Genomic DNA, 19834 nt, shown 5'->3' with positions numbered 1-19834 from the left:
ACTCTGGTGAATTTTAGAACATGGAGTCCTATTAACAGGCCTGGCCCACTTATTTCCTTTCTTAAAAATGGAATGATCATCTGCCAACTAATAAAGCAATAGCTGGCCTGTTCTTAGGTGTCAACATCAAGGTAGACGTGGTAGATGGGTATGGCAGAACAAATGGATTTCACCTCTTCAGATCTTTGGAGTTCTGAGTAACTCAAATGCCCCACCCTCCTCTAAAGAATGGTGAAAGTAATACAGAAGAAATAATAATAGTACAGATAAAAAGAAAAAATTAGACTAATAGTAAACTGAGGTCAGCATCAGTTCTTTCAATTCTCAGCTCCCAATTTGGAAAGAAATAGGTACACAGACAAACTAACTGAATAAATATGGCAGTTATCAACTGTTAATACTACTAAATAGTGATTTAATAAAAAATGGTCTTATAACTATATGGGGAAGAGTTGGTAGAACAGTAAAAGAGCTAGCTAAATCTTCATTTTCAGGAAGCCAAAAAATTGTCTAAATGTGACAAATCAGAAAAATAAGTATCTTTTACGAAATAGAGAAGTAAATGCAAGGAACCATAACTAACAGCTAAAAGTGGTTAAAAAATTCTTCTGTGTGGGGATGCCTGGATGGCTGGTTCAGTTAAGCATCCAACTCTTGATATCAGCTCAGGTCATGATCTCGGTTTGTGAAATCGAGACCTGAGTCCAGCTCTGTGCTGACAGTGCAGAGACTGCTTGGAATTGTTGCTCTCCCTCTCTCTCTCTGCTTCTCCACACTCAAACTCCCTCTCTCTTTCAAAATAAATAAACAAACTTAAAAAAAATTTTTTTTAATGCTTCTGGGTAAAGAGTAATGCCAGAAGAAAGGAATACTATCTTTTATTATAAGCCTTTATTCTAAGACTTTCATTATAAAGCTTTAATTATACGAATTACAGTTTAAAAAATTGATTTTAAAAGGTGTTACCCATTAGGTGTCTATATTTTTATAAAGTATTCACAAGGATATAATGAATCCATAAAGTACCTTTAATTTTTTTATGTGAGTAATACAAGAGTATTAGGAAAAAATATGCAACAAATGTTAAGAGTGGTTATCAGTAAAGTGGGAATTGTAGGTTAAGTTTATTTTTTTTATTTCCTTTATCTGAATTTTCTAACTTTCATTTTTTTTAGGTAGGCTCCACACCCAACATGGGGCTTAAACTCACAACCCTGAGATGAAGAGTCACATGCTCTACCAACTGAACCAGCCTGGGGCTCCAGAATTTTCTAATTTCCTACAATAAACATGCATTACTTATAAAATGAAAATAGAATTTTTTAAGTTCTTAAATACTAGACTGTAAAAATCTCATTTTCCAATCTTCAAAAGCATAAAAATATCAAGTACAGAAAAAATGATTAAGAGAAACGGAGATAAAAGGAAGACATGATTATCAATACCTAATATTTTAACTCCTTATATTTCCTATAACCAACACAGATATTACAAAGTTTAAATTTGGGGATGGTCTCTTGGTCTAAATACTTGTGCAGCAGACATATTTTAAAAGGAAATTTAAAAACATAAAGGCTTCTTGGGGCACCTGGGTGGCTCAGTCGGTTGAGTGTCTGACTTCGGCTCAGGTCATGATCTCACGGTTCAGGGGTTCTAGCTCCGCTTCAGGCTCTGTGCTGACAGCCTGCTCAGAGCCTAGAGCCTGTCTTCCAATTCTGTGTCTCTCTCTCTGACCCTCCCCTGCTCGTACTCTCTCTCTCTCTCACAAAAATAAAAACATTAAAAAAATTTTTAAATAAATTAAAAAATAAAAACATAAAGGCTTCTTAAAGTTTGTTATGTATATTTTACCACATTAAGGAAAAAGAAAACATGTTTCCTAAGTTTTATAAACACTTGTAAGAGGGGTAAAATGAATAGTGCTAATAAAAACATCCACTGTTTGACTAATTAAAGTCATTGTCCCATTTATCTTGGAAAATTAGAAAATTAGATTACATACTGTTTTAATTCTTCGATTGTAAAATTGGTAAGATCTGGAACATCTTGATCCTCATTTTGATCTTCCTCCTCTTCAGGGGCAGGGTGAGTAGCAACTTCATTTACTTCTTCAATTGGAAAAAAACCAAACTTCTCAATACCATTCTCTAAGCATTCATTATAGGGGACTACTATAGTGTTTTAAACATATAGAGAACCCCATTTTATCTATTCACTGTATCTACTAGCCAAGGAAACAAATACAATTCTTAATTTGGTGAGTGAAATTAGGTCTGATTTCTTAAGTCAATTTTCATGACATTTTATTTCATCAATTTTAATCAAAATAAATCAATATAAATCAATATAAAGTAACTAGTAAAAAGTCTGCACATGGTATTTGCAGGAATGTTAACTGAAACAATGTCCACTATAAAGGTACTAGTACCATCTTAGAAAATTTTACAATTATATTTGATTTTTATTAAGTTAGAAATTCAAATTTTTAAGCACTTTTATAACTTATATTATCAAATTATATCAAACCATACATACATCTTTATAACTTAACAAAGTTTTGCAGACATGAAACAGAACCATACTCACGTGCTGTAGAGGAGTCTGGCTGGGACAATTTGAGAATTCCTGTTTTCAGCAGTTTTGAAAATAATTCATTGACGTCCACCTGACTGAGATGGTTGTCAGGATATGCCTTAGGAAGGGCGCCTTTAAAGAAAACAGCACTCTTAAAATGAAAGTAGAACTCCAAGATGCAAATTATACTAAGCACTCTTCAATGTTTTCTTCAAGATGCCCTTATCAATAATAAACGTGGGGGCGCCTGGGTGGCTCAGTTAGTTAAGGATCTGACTTCAGCTCAGGTCATGATCTCGCTGTCAGTGAGTTCGAGCTTCATGTTGGGCTCTGTGCTGACAGCTTGGAGCCCAGAGTCTGCTTCAGATTCTGTGCTTCCTTCTCTCCCTACCCCTCCCCAACTCACACTCTGTCTCTGTCTCTGCCTCTATCTCTGTCTCTATCAAAAATAAACATTAATGGGGAGCCTGGGTGACTCAGTCAGTTAAGTAGCTGGCTTCAGCTCAGGTCATGATCTCGCAGTTCGTGGGTTCGAGCCCCATGTTGGGCTCTGTGCTGACAGCTCGGAGCCTAAAGCCTGCTTCAGATTCTGTGTCTCTGCCTCTCCCTCACTCATGCCCTGCCCCCCTCTCTCTCTCTCTCTCCCTCTCTCTCTCTCTCTCTCTCACTCTCAAATAAATAAAACATTAAAAAAAAAAAAACCATTGAAAAATTTTTTTAATTTTGACAAAATCTTGCTGAGGATGTAATTATCTCAGAAGCTCCTAAAGTGAACTTTTCATTTAGGTCAGCAAATCACCATCTCTTAAAGGCAAATTTTGAAAGCTAACACTAAAAACACTGACTTTATAAAACTTTATAAATACTTTATTGAGCAGGGCTCAAACCCACAACAGTGTGATCAGACCTGAGCTAGAATCAAAAGTCGGATACTCTGGTTTCTCTTCAGATCGTATAAACCTTTTAGCCTTTTACAAAAGTCGGACACTTAACTAAGCCACTCAGGTGCCCCAATTACTATTTTGTAAATCAACTGTAAACACAATATCTTAATGGATTAGTATGTCACTATTATCTATTACACATGTCACTACACCTCTAGAAAAAAGTTCTGAACTACTAAAAATTTCTTAGTGACAGGAAATTCAGTTTGCATCCACAATACACATAATCTCTGCCCTTATCCGCTGCATACTATACACTTAGCACAATCCATTGTACATTGTAGGCTAATATAATATTTGTCAAAATGAAATATCTGAATACATGAATTAACCTCAATAGTCAATTACAACACCAATTCACACTACAGTTTGACATTTACATTTCGCTGGAATTCACTATATTTATGTTTCAGAGTTATAACTAGCCAAACTGAGTGATCAATGCATTAACTATGGAAATAAGACTCCTGGGATTCTAACTAGAAATCGCATATTCTATTTGTGTGACATGACCAAGTTGCTTATCTGTGTGCCTCAGTTTTAATGTAAAGAAGGATTATCCTAGCACAATGCACAGCATACAGCAAATGAGCAATATGTTTACATAAATATTTACTACTACAAAAGAGGTGTTTTTACTTTTATTTTCAAGAAGAAACCTTAAGAGAAGCTGAATAAAGAACACTGAATACTTTTTACATCTCTTTAGGAGTGAGCAGAACTTGAAGACGGAAGGCATACCTAACATCTCACTCAAAACCTCCAACCCAGAGGAAAAAGATGTGATTTCCTCTGTGACACTGCTATGCCCTGTATGTATACACATGCACCCCCAAAGCTGGAAAAGCAAAAAGAAAATTTGCAGTTTTTGCCTACTGTCTCCTGCTACCAACCCTAACGCAGCAAGTCCTCTACTCAACAAGAAAAACGGAGTTCTACAAAAAACACGTTAATACAGCACATGTTACAAAGTACTTTTGCACTGACTACCTTGTTTGACCCTTAAAAAGCAAACACCCCAGGCAAATACTGACTTTATTGTCTGTCTAGAGGAAGCAACTGAATATCCCAGAGAGGATATTTGCGTATACCCTGCCTACCTATAAAGCAATAAAGTATATCTTCTAACACTGGTCTTGTAACTTTAGATCCCAATTCTTTACGTCCCTTTTCAATATGGTGACAACAAAACATTTAAAAATATTAATTTATCCTAATGGTCAATCCAGAAATTAAAAACAAAAAGTTTTCAAACTGCATGAATTTCTTGTGATGACATAATTAATTTAAGAACTAAGGCATAAACTAGAACTTGACTGACTAGGATTTCCCTAGTTACTTCAGAAGTAAACTCTCAAAATTGTAAACTACATAGTGCCATGCTAGAGCATGTTCCTGAAAATGCCTATTTTAATGATTAAAAAATAAAGCAAGTACCACTACAATTTGTTTGGGCTAGTTCTCAATACAATAAAACTTTCAGTTATTTGTAAATCACCTTAATTTATGTATTTCCCATTTTTTCATATTAAATTTAAAATTCACTTTTTAAGTTTATTTATTTTTGGGGGGCAGAAAGAAAGAGAAAGAGAGAGAGAGAGAACGAGTAGGGGAGGGTGAGATGGAGAGAAAAGTGAATCCCAAGCAGCATGAAGCCTGATTAGGAGCTCCAACTCATGACCTGAGCCAAAATCAAGAGTCAGATGCTTAACCAACTAAGGCACCCAGACACCCCAAAACTAAAATTCACTTTTAAAGCTCTCATATCCAATACTGTTACTGTATTCATAACAACCATTATGTCTCATCACACAGTAACAAAAGACCCGGCTAGGGACTCACAGTTTTTTTCTACTTCTTTCTACTACCTTTTTTTTTTTTTTTTTAAAGAAATTTTTACATCCAACCTGGGGCTTGAACTCACAACCCAAAAATCAAGGACGGCATGCTCTACCAACTAAACCAGCCAGGAGCCCTATTTCTACTTTTTTTAACATGCTGTGTACAATTATTATTTGAGTGCTCATAAAAACATATGAATGAATCAACTTTATATGGCAACATTCCCAGTATCCATTTTGTGTTTACTGGATTGAGATATCTGAGGTTTGTTATTTCTTTCATTTCACCTCAACACAAATGTCACCCTTTACTCCATCTTCCAGCTACTATCCAACACTTTTCTTTCTTTTTTTATGGTCTAAAAAACCCTGGCTAACCATGTCTGGCTATAAACAGGATCCATGTGAATATACCTCAACAATGGAAACAAACTCAAAAAGGGAACAAAAAATTCTAGCCATATTAAATTTCTCTAAACTGCATATACCCTCCTCTCAAAATTGTCTTTTACTAAAATTGAGAAAATAGCTACTCAACAAAACAGTATTTGTCTTTCAGAAAAACACTAAGTTCAGAAAGTACATACCTGAAGGATTCTGAACAAATGCTCCAGGATTTTGTGGATGAACTGGTAAAAATTGTTGTCCTTGGCCAAATGCTACTGGCTGAGCAACACCAGTGAGAACCTTTAAGAGAAACTTTGGTTTTAAAAACATCCTTTCTGTATTTAACTAAAAGTTTAACATTCTAATCATATAAAAATATCAACAGATACCTTAAGGCCTGGTTTCTACAATAAAAATTTACAAGTGTAACTTAACTGGGTCACTTCATTTCTAGACTTTCTACAAAAAAGGAACATCTTCACTTACCTGTTTCATGGAATTATAAGGAAATGAGAAGTTTAAGATACCATGCAAACATCAGATAGCCAACAAGCTGTGTGGCCTTATACAAATCACTTTACCTTGCTTACCTTATTTGACAAATAGAATTGATATCCAGAAACGTAACCTGTACACAATCATAACAGCTAGTGGGCAGCAAAGCTGAAGCCAGAACTCCTGACCAGACTCCTTCCCAAGATATAAAAAGCCTGCTTTAATCAGTTTAACTCTTTTTTTGATCATCCTGCTTAAACACCATACTTTGAGTTGCAAAGTAGACTATAAAAGACAAACAACTACTATACAGGCTGCTTTTCTATCAATAATGCTGATAACACATTAAAAAAAATTTTTTTTTACATTTTCTTCCATGCAACATTACTAGTATAGAATGAATCTTAGTCCTAGTGAGATAATGTCAGTGCCTAGAAAAACAGTAAATTTAGGCCAGGAGAATTTCAGCAGGCAAGCAAAGTAGTCATGAATCGTACAATATAAGCATAATGCTTTAAAATTATTTCAATATGCATTTTATAATATATACAGAACAAAACCAAGAGAATACCAACAGGTGACTGTACAAGTTTAGGTAACGTATTGAATATATTTGGGAGACATGTCACAAGTTTGTTGTGTTTACATTAATATCACACAACTGTATTCAATTGGAATCACTGGAAAGGTGGTGAAAAGTAGGAAGAGAGAAAAAGAAAACTGTAAAAACATGGGCAGTTTGGTTTTATTTGTCTATTTCGGGCTAAGGAAGTTATGAAAAGTCTAAACAGCTCCTATAACTTTAAAGGTCTCCACAGTTCTACCATGTAGCAAAAGTCTATGAAACAAATTCATAATTGTATAATACTTTACTAGCTTTGAAACCATAAATGAAAAAACATAATGGAGAGGCTATGCATGTATAAGGGATAATATGGGAAATCTCTGTATTTCACAGCTCAAGTGTGCTGTGAATCTAAAACTATTCTAAAAAAATAAAGTCCATTAAAAAAACAAAAACAGACTGAGGTGTGAGGGAGAGAGGGAGGGGGAGAGAGAGAGAGAGAGAGAGAAAAAAAATAGAGACTGAAAGATTTAGATCCTGGATTTAGATCCTGGGAGAGCTGAAAATCAATTCTGGGTCTAAAGTGCAAATTTAAATTTAAATTTAAGGCTCAAAGACTCTCATCTCACTTGCCTAGCATGTGGACTTTTGGAGTACCTTAAAAACTGTCCAATCTAGAGAATATATTATCTCCTAAAAATCTTCAAACCCTAAAAACATTAAAATGGTTCACATCTGCAAAGAACATCAGTTTAGAGTAACTATAACAGACTTACCTGTTGAGACGCCTGAATATTTCCTACTGTTATTGGAGCAGGTAAATTGCCAAAGTTTCCAAATTGGGAACTCTGAAGATTCTTTTCATCAAAATAGTGTCCAGAAGCTCTGTTAAGGGGATTCGAGAAATTCTGGTTTCCAGGGCCATGTGGTCCATTAAAATTTGGTCCTTGAGGTGAATCAAACATTTGTTCATGTCTTTGGAACTGCAGTCCTTGGGATGGGGCATTAAAAGCATTGCCAGGTGGATCATTATATGGACCAGTCTGATTGAAAGACACTGATTCAAGCCTTTGTGAAGGATGATTGTCAAATCGTGTGCTTTGAAGACCAAGAGGAATATCAAACCTTGATGCTTGCTGGTGTTGTGGGCCATCAAATCTTTGAGGCACACCATCAAATCTTGGTTGAACCTGCTGTCCAGGTGGTCCATCAAATCTCTGTGGACCTGGCTGACCAGTTCTTTCAAATCTAGGACCTGGCTGCCCATGTAATCCATCAAATCTTGGCAAGAGTGATGGCTGACCTGGCTGCCCATCAAACCTTAAAGCATGACAACCTTCAAATCTTGGACCACCTTGACCTAGAGGCCCTTCAATTCTCAGGCCACCTCCTGGTACAGAAGGACCCTCAAACCTCATTCCACCTCCTTGTTGGACTAACGGTCCTTCAAATCTGATCCCAACACCTGGCTGACCATGTGGACCCTCAAACCTAAGGTTCCCACCAAGTTGATTATGTTGTCCTTCAAACCTCAAACCAGCTACTGACTGACCATGGGGGCCCTCAAACCGCATTCCAACTCCCTGCTGTAGCAAAGGGCCCTCAAATCTGATCCCACCTGCTGGCTGACCATGAGGTCCATCAAATCTAATTGCAGCCCCTGATGGACCATGACCCCCTTCAAATCTAAGTCCACCTACAGGCTGGCCTCGGGGATTATCAAATCTAAGTCCACCCACAGGCTGACCATGAGGTCCCTCAAACCGTAGACCACCCACAGGTTGACCCCGATGTCCCTCAAACCTGAGACCACCCACGGGCTGGCCCCCTGGTCCTTCAAACCGCAAACCACCTGCAGATCCCTCAAACCTCAGACTAGGGGAACCTTCAAACCGATAACCACCTCCTCCTGCCTGACCCATCGGCCCCTCAAACCGCAGAGGTGTCCCTACAGGTCCTGGAGGACCTTCAAATCTCAAAGGACACCCACCTCCTAGCTGACCTTGTGGTCCTTCAAATCTCAAAGGGCCACCTCCCCCCATTTGTCCCGGTGACCCATCAAACCGAAGAGAACCTGGTGTAGGAGGTCCATCAATTCTAGGGCTTAATTTATTAGGTCCTTCAAAAATCATCTTGGTTGGGCCATCTCTTGTTACTGATGGCCTACTAGGCCCATCAAATAATGGTCTGTCTTCAGCTAAAGCTGTAAGTCGCTGATTTGTATCGAGGCCGGCGAATCTTGATGCTGGGCTATCTACAAATGGTTTATCTGAATCTTCATATCTAGGTCGCTTAAGTGGAAAACGATCATTGAATGGTGATCTCTGCTCCTCTCGTACACCTTTTAAAAAGAAAAAAAGTTATTTTCCCTCAGTCTGAATTTTTATTATCTTAAATCTTTTTTATTTTCATGTAAATGTGTAGCCAAAAATACCCAAAGCTAGCTCACTTTATTAGAGGGGAAGGAAAAGACAGCCTATCAAGGAGCAAGAAAGAGGATGCCCTCTAGAGTCAGACACACCTGGGTTAAAAAAAAGAAAATCCCCATTTGGTCAACTAATTATTTGACTTTGAGAGCAAGTTATTTAACCTCTCTGGTCTTGCTTCCTATCTGAAAAATGGGATAAAATATATTTAATTGGGTTGTTGTGAGGATTAAATCAGAGTACATACATAAAGAACCTAAGTCAAGTACCTAACACAGGGTGGCCTTAAGTATTAGCTCCCTTCCCTTCCCTTTGAGGGATAAAATGAAATGAAACAAACAAAAGGTAGTCTGAACAGTCACAAAAATCCATCCCCACTTAGCTTGTTCATTTTCCCTTCACTGCTGTGTGATTCAATAGGCATAATCTGATTTAACTTTTTCTACCTTTAGCAGAGACTTGCTCGTCATGTCTTCTCCGGCCCTCATGGGGTGAAAGATTCTCAGCATAAGTACGACTCCCAGATATAGGAGAAAGACGTCTTGCTCTTTCACTAAATTGTTCTTTTCTGTCAAACTGTGCTCCACTACTCCTACTTGCATGTTTACTTTTGGATGGCTCACATTCTATTCCAGACAACAAGGCATCAGTCAAAGGGTAGTCAAAAATATCAGGATCTAAGAGATCAAGTCTTGGAAATGAATGCTGAACCTGTGTCCTTTTCAGTTTTGCTTTATGTTCATAGTAGGTTAATTCAGCATCAGATAAGAGAGGTTTCTTTTTTAATCCACCTTTATTTTCTTCTGTAGGACTATCCCGTACATTGCATCTATGTTTACCTTCTTGATACTGAAATAGCTGTCGAATTTGATGCACAACAACAAGGAACTCATCCTGTGTAATTTCACCAGATGCTAAACGTTCACTCGTCTGTGTAGGGGTGATAAAAGGAAATCAAATATTTTAAATATAAAAAGTACTTACAAAAAAACTTAGTCAAAGAGAAAAATGACTCTATGGGATCATAGTAACTACCTTTTGAAGTAATTCTCTTTTGCTTGCAAGAGTTAACTCTTTAGGAATCTGAAGATTGGCATCTACACTTAATCGATGCTGCTGCTTTGGGGCTCGAGGTGACAAGATTCCTTTAGTGCTTGACCAGCTCTCCCTATGCCTTAGATGAGGAGATTTACTATGTTCATCACCCTGTTGTAAGCTGAAACCATAAAAGCAGGATGTTACTTCATAAAAATTTTTCAATTACTCAGGACCATATTCCAAAGGATCTCGTTAAAATGAATATATGTAACAACAGAAATTAACTAAATGATCAAGAGCACAAGATCTGAAGTCAGGAAAATCAGACATGAATTCTAATTCCTGCATGTCCTAGATGTGCAGCCTTAGGTAGACTAGTTAACCTTTCTAAACTTCAGTCTCCTTATGTGTAAAATAGCAATAATAATGGGATTTCACCCATAGAGTTATTGAGAAATAAAAGGAAAAATAAACCACGAATTATAGCATCCAATAAATATTTCCCAATTTTAAAATTAACACTATATTTAAAACATACGTATATTCTTTTACTTAAGTAAAAATGTTAACATCCTACCTCTTATTTTCTTCCCAACCAGATTTCCATCTTTTGGTAGACTTGGAACTTTGCCAATTTTCTATATTCTCCTTTGGTTCAGTGCCTGATTTTGTAGAATGCTGATTTGCAGCTTCTTGTGGTCGGTCCTCTTCAGTCTTTTTTATTCGTCTCGGATCTCGAATATCCTGTTTATTACTTCTTTTAGCATTTCGCTCTTCCCTGGAAGGTAGTGTAAACTCTTCCATATGTGACTGCTTAACTCCTGATTGGCGAATCTTTCCAGCTTTGGGTGTCGAAGTTGGAGACATACTCCTTTGCCTTCTTTTGGGTGACCGCCTATCTCTTCTCTTTGGAGAATGTATAATTGGTGATCGAGACTTGGGTGATCGCGATCTTGATCTCTTTCTAGTACTTGATCTCCCTGGTTTTGTCCCTTGTTTTTCTGATTCTTCCATAATTGTATCCTTTTGTACAATGCCATTGATGATTTTATTTCGACTTCCAACCAGTCTGTGTTCAGATGATTTCATGTGCTCATCTTTATCCTTTTTTTCTGCAGTTTTTCTCTTGTCTTTAACATCATCATCTTTGCTATCAGTCTTATCCTGAAGATGTTTTTTTAACCTAGGATCTCTCTTGCTCATGTCAGACACCCTTGCACTTTCGGATTCTTGATTTTTCAAGTCTTTTGTGTGGGATAATTTGTTTTTCAAAGGTGATGGTGATTTAGACTTAGATTTAGATTTAGAATCTAACTGGTCAAGTTCTTTCTTGGTTATTTTTTCACCTGATTTGCTTTTCTCTTGCTTGGATGAATTTAGTTTTTCAGAGGGTACAGTTTTACTGGTCTTAGTATCAGATTGGTTCAATGTGTTCACCAGGAATTCTTTCCTGTGACTCTGATCTTTTCCATGCGAAGAATGTTGACTCATTCTATTAAGACGGGGATCCCGGTTAGTTCCTTTCAAATCCTGAATTTGTAAGGATGGACCTGGACGGCTTTTCTCTGGTTGCACAGGAACCTGATGGGGAGGTTTAACTGCCATAGGGGCAATTTGTGGAACATGTAATTTGGATGGTGCAGATCCAGGACCCAAGTTGGATGTCTCCTGCTGAACACTAAGAGAAACTGCCTGAAATACAAAGTTAAGTTGTTCCTGTTAATACATAAAACATGCAGACTGCCAGGGATACAAAAACTAAAGAATGTAATGTTTTTTTCAATAAATCTAATAGGGCCTGTTATTTCTTACTGGTCCTTTACTCTGAGGTTTTCATAACAGTAGTTCCACTACTAAGAAATTGCCAAATAAATCACTGCACCCTAGGTGCAGAAGAATCAGAGTCATTCCAGCTAAATTTCAGGTCATAAAATTTAGTTCCTCTTAATTTCACTGATAATGAACTTGATAAAATTTTGCCTTCCTTTACTTCCTCACGCTCAAATTCAAGTACTAAGTAAAATAACTTAGTAAAAGGTACTATGCATGGAAATATGTAATCTTTCTAGCCTCCTTAATTCTGTGATGGCTTTTCTTTCATAGGCTTTTAGGAACTAGATTTCTACTCATGAAACCTAAGCTCATAAAACATTAAAGACTACACAAAACATTCACAACATACTCTTGGGACAGGCAGTAAACTCCCATGATATGTTAATTAAGCTAAGGTGTTATCTTAAAAGATAGCAATTTAACAGAAAAAAGCATTTGAAACAAATGTACAGTTTATACTGAAGTGAGTTTTACAATAAGGAAATAAAACTTTGGCCTAATAAAGAGGTATAATTTACCAAATAAATGTGGGAAAAAAAATACATTCACTAAAAAAAAATAACACGCGAATACAATTCAAATACAAAATAATTACCTTTCTATCTGAAGACCAGTTTAAAATATTTAAAATGCCAAATCTCCTCTACTTACCAGTTGTGCCTTAGCTTGCTCTAGCTCAAGTTCCAGCTTTTTCTGCTGAAGTTCTAACAACTGTTTTTGTTTTGCCAGTAACTGCTGCCTTATTAGTTGTTCTTGGGTAAGATTCTTTTGTATATCAGGAACAATTGGAGGAGTGGAGATGCTAGGGGAACTGACCACGGTGCCAGGTGTCGAAGGCTCTTCGGGCTACAAGAAAAAATAATGTGTTAAAAAAATATATTTCAGAGCTAAAAAGGAAGGGGGAAAATCATCAGCTGATCTCTTAATAAATACTATCCATAATCATAAATGGTCTGTCATATTTAAAAGCACACAGAAAATCTTTCAAAAATTTCAAAACCTGAAATAAGGATATTATGCAACACCTAAACAAGAATGTATTTTAAAGGCACTGTGAACCTGAGTGGAAATAAAATTTTTGTAATGAAATGGATTTAGCACAGGGTATTGGATTTCCAACAAGAAGCTTCAGATAAATCAAAATCTGACACTTAAAAGTATTATATACCATTCAAATTAAAACTTACCGATTTATTTAAAAATTTAGGATTCACATGGATGCTAGATGTATTCACATTGGGGGGCAGAGGTTTAATAGGCCAAGCAGGATCTAACGAATTGACTCTGACATCCAGGGCATAAAGCTTCTTCAAAGGGAATATTTCATCCCATGTGGAACGTAATTTAAATAAACTTTTTCTAGTATTTTCATCCACCTAGAACAACAGAACAATTCTATGGCTTGTTAAGTTACTATAGAATGTTTTAAGCATTAAGTATTAAAGCTGTATAAATCTCTGTTCTACTCAATAGGAGCAAACATACTACTCATTCATAAGTATATACAATGGTAATAACTTGTTAAAGGTATACTTGGTTTGGAAATGTAAAGTTAATAAAAAAAACTTCTCCCTCAAAAAAAATTCAGAAAATTTAAGTCCTTATCCCCTGACCTTCATGAAACCCAACCTCTAAGCTTCTATTTTTAGTAGTATAAAATGTTTCCAAATTTTAGGGCTTGATAGAGTATTCCTTGTTACTCTTACTCTGGACAAAAGGGTAAAACAAACAGAAAATAGTTTAACCTGTAAGACAAATCTATCTCCCTAGCCAATCTTCTACAATACAATATGGTTGGCACCTATGAACAATTTATTTGTGGTATGGAAATCACCTAAAAATTTGAAATTCACAGAAATCATACCCACTGTTGGGCTTCAGTGATACCTAACTATGACAGGAATAACATTAACAAGGATATGCAAAAACTAGCCAGCACAGAAACCTAGTACTTGAGAAAACTGAATTAGAATTTAAAGATAATAAAACCTTGACTATATTCAAGTTTTAGAGAATTTTATTTACTATAAAGTCATTTTCATCAACTGCAAGGTCAAAGCCCTGTTAGATTCAGTAAGAGGTATTCTAACAAATACCCAACTAATAAATTCGAACATAATGAAACTGAAACCAAGAGGCTGGTTGATCTCCCCAACTTCTATAAGCCTCTCCTTAAACCATGGCTTCAGGTAAGCAGTATTTAGTCAAGGTCTACAATACACTATTCATCAACAAGCTCCTTAACACAATCTGAAATCCAGCTTTCCAAATTCCATCCGCATACACTTACTAGCAGTATTTTTTTCTAAGAGCTTCAAAGAAAAAAATTACTCAAGTAGCAACTACACATTTTCTAAGAGACAAGTAAAATCTGCTATTTCTTTCAAAATAATCCCAATTCTCCAAGTCTGACAACTATTAAGATTTCTCCAAACACAACATGTACAGCTAATAAAATGTAAGAACTACCACTTTTTCCATTAGGAAACAATATTTAAAACTAAATTACTTATAAATGTCCTTTTGCTCAGTGTGAAAGATGTTTGACAGGAAGAGAATGAATTACTCAGAAAATCCCTTGTCTTCCTCGACATAATACTGCATTAAACAAACTACGAGATACAATGTTATGGAAGTAATGTGCAATCCCTGGGAACAGAAACTAACAAGACTTTCTCCTAAACACTAAGAAGGGATTTCCAAAGTAACTTATAGCAATTAACTGGTCTACCATTCACACATACCTAGAACATTCACAGAAAACACACTTGAACAAAGTAACAACGGGAAACATTCCCAGGGGAGGAAAAATATCACAAAAGTTTCAGGGACCAATCACAGGTTGGGACACACTGGAAGATTATGCTTTTCTTTTCCAGATGGGAATAGTCAACATCCTAACACTAGAAACTGCAACAATGAAATTTGAAGTACTCTTGATAATTTCAGATATTTTTGCCATATTCTAGTGATAGAACAGTTTAATCAAATGAACTCACTTAAAAACAAAATATTCTAAAAGCAACCCCATCTATTCTTGAATGGGTAATAATGGAAAAGTCCTAGAATCTGCTTTAAAAATCTAACATAAAACACTAACTTTAGCATAGTACTTGATAAATATACAAGAGAATAAAACATTTCACCACCCAAGAAAACCCAACACAAAGACAAGTATTTATTTAATCAGGAACACATTTTTTTAAAATTCAAATGTTTCTAAATGCATATATACCTTTTCAAACACACAAATAAATGTTGCAACTAGATTTTTAGTAAAGGCAGTGAGATACTCTCGTCCAACATTTTTCACGATAGAATCCATAAGGTACATAACAGGAAGCTTCTCTGAGGAAGGAGCCTGAAGTGATAAAAAGAAACTGAGAAGTTTAGTATAATGAATTGTCACCACAGAATTACTTTTAAAAGTGAGTTTTTAAACCTACAATACAGATTTCTATTCTTGTTGATGCTAAATACTTTTGAATTAATATTAACCCTTATGAAACTTAAATGTTCAATCAAGGTGTCATCTCTTACAACGATCTTTAGTTGAGCATATAAGCTCAGAAACACCAGAAAGAAAAACCATAATCTTTAGCACATTCATTTAACACTCAAATGTAATTTCAGGCTCATATGCTAAAAAGACCTGTGTTTTAAGTGAGCAAAAAGGGGAAAGGGTATTTTCTGTAACCCAAGTGTAAGCTCTGTGACTCACATTAACTTAGAATAGTGTGCCTAGTCTCAATGAAGTAAAGTTTCTAGACCTCTGGCAGAAACCCTAATTCTCATAGGTATATTTTATATGTTAGAGTCTAAGACACGTTTGTTACCTGTAAAATCATTAGGACTACTTTCTATAATCCAAGGAACAAAGAAATTAAGTACACTTCACATATGAAGTTAATGGCAAAAAAAAAAAAAACCCACTCTGAAACTTGCACATGGACATGCAGGAAGGTGCAAGTTGTTACTGATACAAGAAAAACTGGATGGAGCAGCTGCTGAGTCATGTAAATCAGGTTGAACTTGACTCTGGAAACCAGGATTTGTCCTGAAGATTTTCTTCACAGCATGGACTCTCCGTCGAAATATTTTTCCTCTGGTACGCACAAACCAGTGTTTCTAAATTTGTGCAAAACCAGTGTGGTGATGCTGATACAGGTGGCCCTTTCCAAAGCAAAGAAATGTTGCCCCGGTTCAACTGCAATGCCTAACCCACCACTGGCTTTTAGAACGTACAGCAAGTTTCCAGAAAGCATCAGCAGGTTCACAGACTTGAGGAGCATTAAGACACACCATAAAAAGTGTTAACTCCCGACTCCACAGGAGCACCCATGATTTAAAGACAAAATAAAAAAAATTATCCCCATTTACCCATCTCATGTGTATCGGAATCTTAACCCTGAACAACACCCATAGCTATCTGTAGCTAGGGTAGGTTCACAGTTCTGCAGTACACAACACCATATTTCACAAAACCAATTGCCCATACAAGTGTGTGGAAGTGCTCTTGCTTCTGATACCTTTCCAACCAAAGTTGGCCACGGAAACCTTTGAATAACTTTGTATGAAAAATTTTTTAGGGTCCTATCTAATAAAAGGGTTCACAAGGCCACTGCATGTGGGTATACTAACAAGTACCAACATGTCAAATGCTTTATTGCTGTGTCTTTATCTTACCATGTCATGTTTTACACCATTTTAGTTATTGTTGGACTCATGAAGACAGGCTCTCTTTAAAACCAAAATCTGTTCAGTAGGCTAATTTTTTTATTGTACAAGTGAATCCTGTATGTAATATTTTTCTACTACTGCCTCATGGGAGGAGTCAAACTAGGTGTGAATCCTTTAGTAATGCAGAGACGCTAGAGAATAAGGACACAAACATTCACCTCCAGAAACACAACACCAAGCCAGTTTGCTACCAAATGACAGAAAATCCCTCCCCTCACCCTCAACCCCAACCCTGATTATTTTCCCAGGGACTTTTACATCTTTTCCTCAACCTGGCTTTCCAAAAATAACCAGGAAACGTGTGCCAAAAAAATTTCAGCTTTTATCAGCAAATAGTCCATCTATTTTCACCACTGTGTCTCCATACACAAATACAACTTTTAATGTGGTCACTATAGTCAGCATTTAGTTTTCACTTCTCGAAGGTCTTCTGGATCCATTAAAAACCAGCAAGGAAACTGTTGAGTGACAACCTGAACTAAATATTAGATGCTGTGGAATATTAGTAATCCCCAAACTACTAGGTAATTAGATTTTAAAAATCAATGTTATTAAAAAAAAAAAAAAAAGCAAGTGTTTTGTTTTTTTAAAAAAGGCATTCAATGTCAAGGTAAGTCTTCAACAAGGCAAAAACTAACTTCACGTCCAACATGTTTGTGATACCAATAAAAAGGATGTTGAGTATGAGGAATGCTTCCTTTTTAAGTCTCATACTTTTTAAAAAAGAACAATAACTGTTTCACAGACATTCACAGGAAAAGGTGAATGAAGATTTGTATTTCAGCTTTCAGACTGAGCATGACAAACTTGTAGGGCCCTTAAAAACAATACAAAACAAAACACCTTTACTTTTGTCCTCTTTAAATTAAGGTATGAAAGGACCACCTGAAACCGTGTATCTTGTGAACAGATTTACCCAAAAGAGTGGATGGAACCTAAAGAATGAACCCAAGTCAAGTCACTTAAAGACTTTTGTTTAAAACACACAACCACGTAGATAAAAATAAGTCTTGGAAACAGATTCTACACCTTACAAAGGTAAATAAAAAAGACAAATACATATTTTATATGTTTTATTCACAAATTTTATAATACCAGTCACACATTTCAAAACCATTTATTAAGAGTCAGACCACTCAGTTGTACACTAGACAGAAACCGCCTCTAAACAATATATTGGTGGTTGTTGTTAAGTGGCCTTTTAAAAGGGGTTCACTCTGCTAAAAGGAGGCTCATCCTGTTAATTTCAATCACTAACAACTAGAAAAAACTAAACCGTAAGTACAAGCTTGAAAAATAACTTAAAACGTAATACTGGGAAGCTATTAAAACTCGTCATGAAACTAAGTTTAACAGTAACTTAAATGACATATCGCTCCCACATGAATCCACAGAAGAGGAGGACTACAGGGAAATATAGGGTGGCAGAGGACCACTTCCGTCAAGGGGTGAAGAAAAGCACGTCTTCACTATCCGGGAAGGGAGGAAAAAAAGAGAAAAGGAAGAGGAGGAGGGACTGAACTTTTCAAAAAGAAAACTACAAGTACTTGTTACCCATTGGGCCAGTTCTCCACCTACAGGTTGGATAAGATCTCCTCCCCCCGCCACCCTCACCCCACCCTCACCCCCAATTTCCCGTATTTTGGGGCAAATTAGACCCTCCGATAGGAAACTAAAAGTTCGATCTAGCCGCCCCCACCCCAAAACGGGGCTGACGGGTGTGAGCAGCTGCCTGGCTGGCAGGGAATGGATTCTCCTCTCTTCCCTTTCGCATCATGTGCTTTTCAGGCGCCATGTTGGGCTCCTAACAGGCGGCTGCTCCACTCGGGGCCAATTCCCTACTCCCACCCACCAACAGCTCGCTCCCAGGTCCCCCTTCACCTCCTTCCAACCCACAGAGCACAATTACCCAAAAGGGTAGGGGGGGTGGGGGTTGGGGGCAGGGAATGGGAGAACGACCACTCCCCACCTTCCCCCGAGGGTTAAAATGGTTAACTCTTACTTCCCCACCCCACAAACTGCCTTTTAAGTCCCCCCCCTCAAAGGGCTCTATTCAAAACGTGTGTGTCGGGATATACAATGAGGAGGCCTAAATAGGGAGCTGGTAAGCGGAAGTGGGACTCCACCCTTGATCCTCCCCACTGCCCCCCCCCCCCGCCAAGAGAGGCCCACGCTCGAAGCCTGGGCCAAAGACCGAGCCTGAGTTGGAGGTGGAGGGTTGGAGAGGAGGACCACTGTCCCCCCCTTTGGATGGAAGCGAGACCTGGGATGAGGCTGACACTAAAATCAGGGAGTATTAGAAGAATAGGAGGCTGCGGGGTGTATAAAAACCTTGGCGGTTTGGGCCTCGATGAGAGAGACGATCTCCTTGGCGAAGGGCAGGTTCTCCTCGGCTAGAATGGTCAGCATATTGATGTGCGGTTTGCTATTGAAGGTCAGGTCTTCGAGTGATGATTGATAATCCCGACAGGCGTCCTCCCGGGCCCCCGCAGTACCGGCCTCGGCCGGCGTCTGCTCTGACATTGCGCCGCGGCCCCCCTCCGAGGTCCGCCGCAGCTGAAGCTGAAGCCGCTCTCGATACCCCGCCTCCCTTCCGACTCCTCTTCCTCTCCCCGGGTCTCTCGCGGCTCCGGCTTCACCACATGCTGACCGCGGAGGGGGGTTAGGGGACGACACAGGGGGAACCTCGGGTATGAAACGCCGCCGTCTCAAGGGTGATCTCCGTCCACTTCCAGCCGCCACAGAAGCTTCTTTCTCCACTGACACAAAATGGCGGCGGCAGTGGCGGCTCCAGCTCCGAAAATGTCTGTGTTCCCAACCGCTGCGTCGTGCAAAATGAGCAAGGGGAGGGGAAATGTGCGGTAAGTGGGCGGAGCCGTTGATAAGACCAGAGGTGATTGGTTCAGCCAGTAACGTCACAAGCCCGGCCTTCGGCCCTTCCGCAGGATGTCCAGACACCGCCTTCTTCTCCGGGCACTACCCGGGCTTTCG

At 37.9% G+C, this 19834-nt stretch overlaps 1 protein-coding gene and 1 long non-coding RNA gene across 5 annotated transcripts in view; one reads left to right on the top strand and one right to left on the bottom strand.

Moving 5' to 3' along the window:
- The window catches only part of LOC115305971, a 12399-nt gene extending 11187 nt beyond the window's left edge, over positions 1-1212 (top strand). Inside the window, exon 4 of the long non-coding RNA XR_003915114.1 lies at positions 1176-1212. This is a non-coding gene — a long non-coding RNA (uncharacterized LOC115305971). The remainder of the gene's footprint in view (positions 1-1175) is intronic.
- Positions 1-19834, bottom strand: part of PCF11 (PCF11 cleavage and polyadenylation factor subunit) — a 23902-nt gene extending 4068 nt beyond the window's left edge. The window contains exons 1-11 of one of the 4 annotated variants that reach the window (XM_029956104.1): positions 19175-19834; positions 15339-15464; positions 13291-13479; positions 12755-12949; positions 10848-11962; positions 10268-10448; positions 9679-10162; positions 7583-9147; positions 5947-6046; positions 2587-2706; positions 2003-2105 (exon numbers count right to left, since the gene is read on the bottom strand). In XM_029956104.1, the coding sequence (XP_029811964.1) occupies positions 2003-2105; positions 2587-2706; positions 5947-6046; positions 7583-9147; positions 9679-10162; positions 10268-10448; positions 10848-11962; positions 12755-12949; positions 13291-13479; positions 15339-15464; positions 19175-19366 (4370 nt within the window). In that variant the 5' untranslated portion in view covers positions 19367-19834. Of the gene's footprint in view, positions 1-2002; positions 2109-2586; positions 2707-5946; positions 6047-7582; positions 9148-9678; positions 10163-10267; positions 10449-10847; positions 11963-12754; positions 12950-13290; positions 13480-15338; positions 15465-19174 lie in introns of all 4 variants that reach the window. The other 3 variants (XM_029956103.1, XM_029956106.1, XM_029956105.1) reach the window with 3 other exon arrangements.

Source organism: Suricata suricatta, chromosome 11, assembly GCF_006229205.1.
Source record: "Suricata suricatta isolate VVHF042 chromosome 11, meerkat_22Aug2017_6uvM2_HiC, whole genome shotgun sequence".
NCBI classification, from domain to species: domain Eukaryota; kingdom Metazoa; phylum Chordata; class Mammalia; order Carnivora; family Herpestidae; genus Suricata; species Suricata suricatta.
The sequence above is the reverse complement of the archived record's forward strand: the minus strand, read 5'-3'. Positions and strand labels throughout refer to the sequence as shown.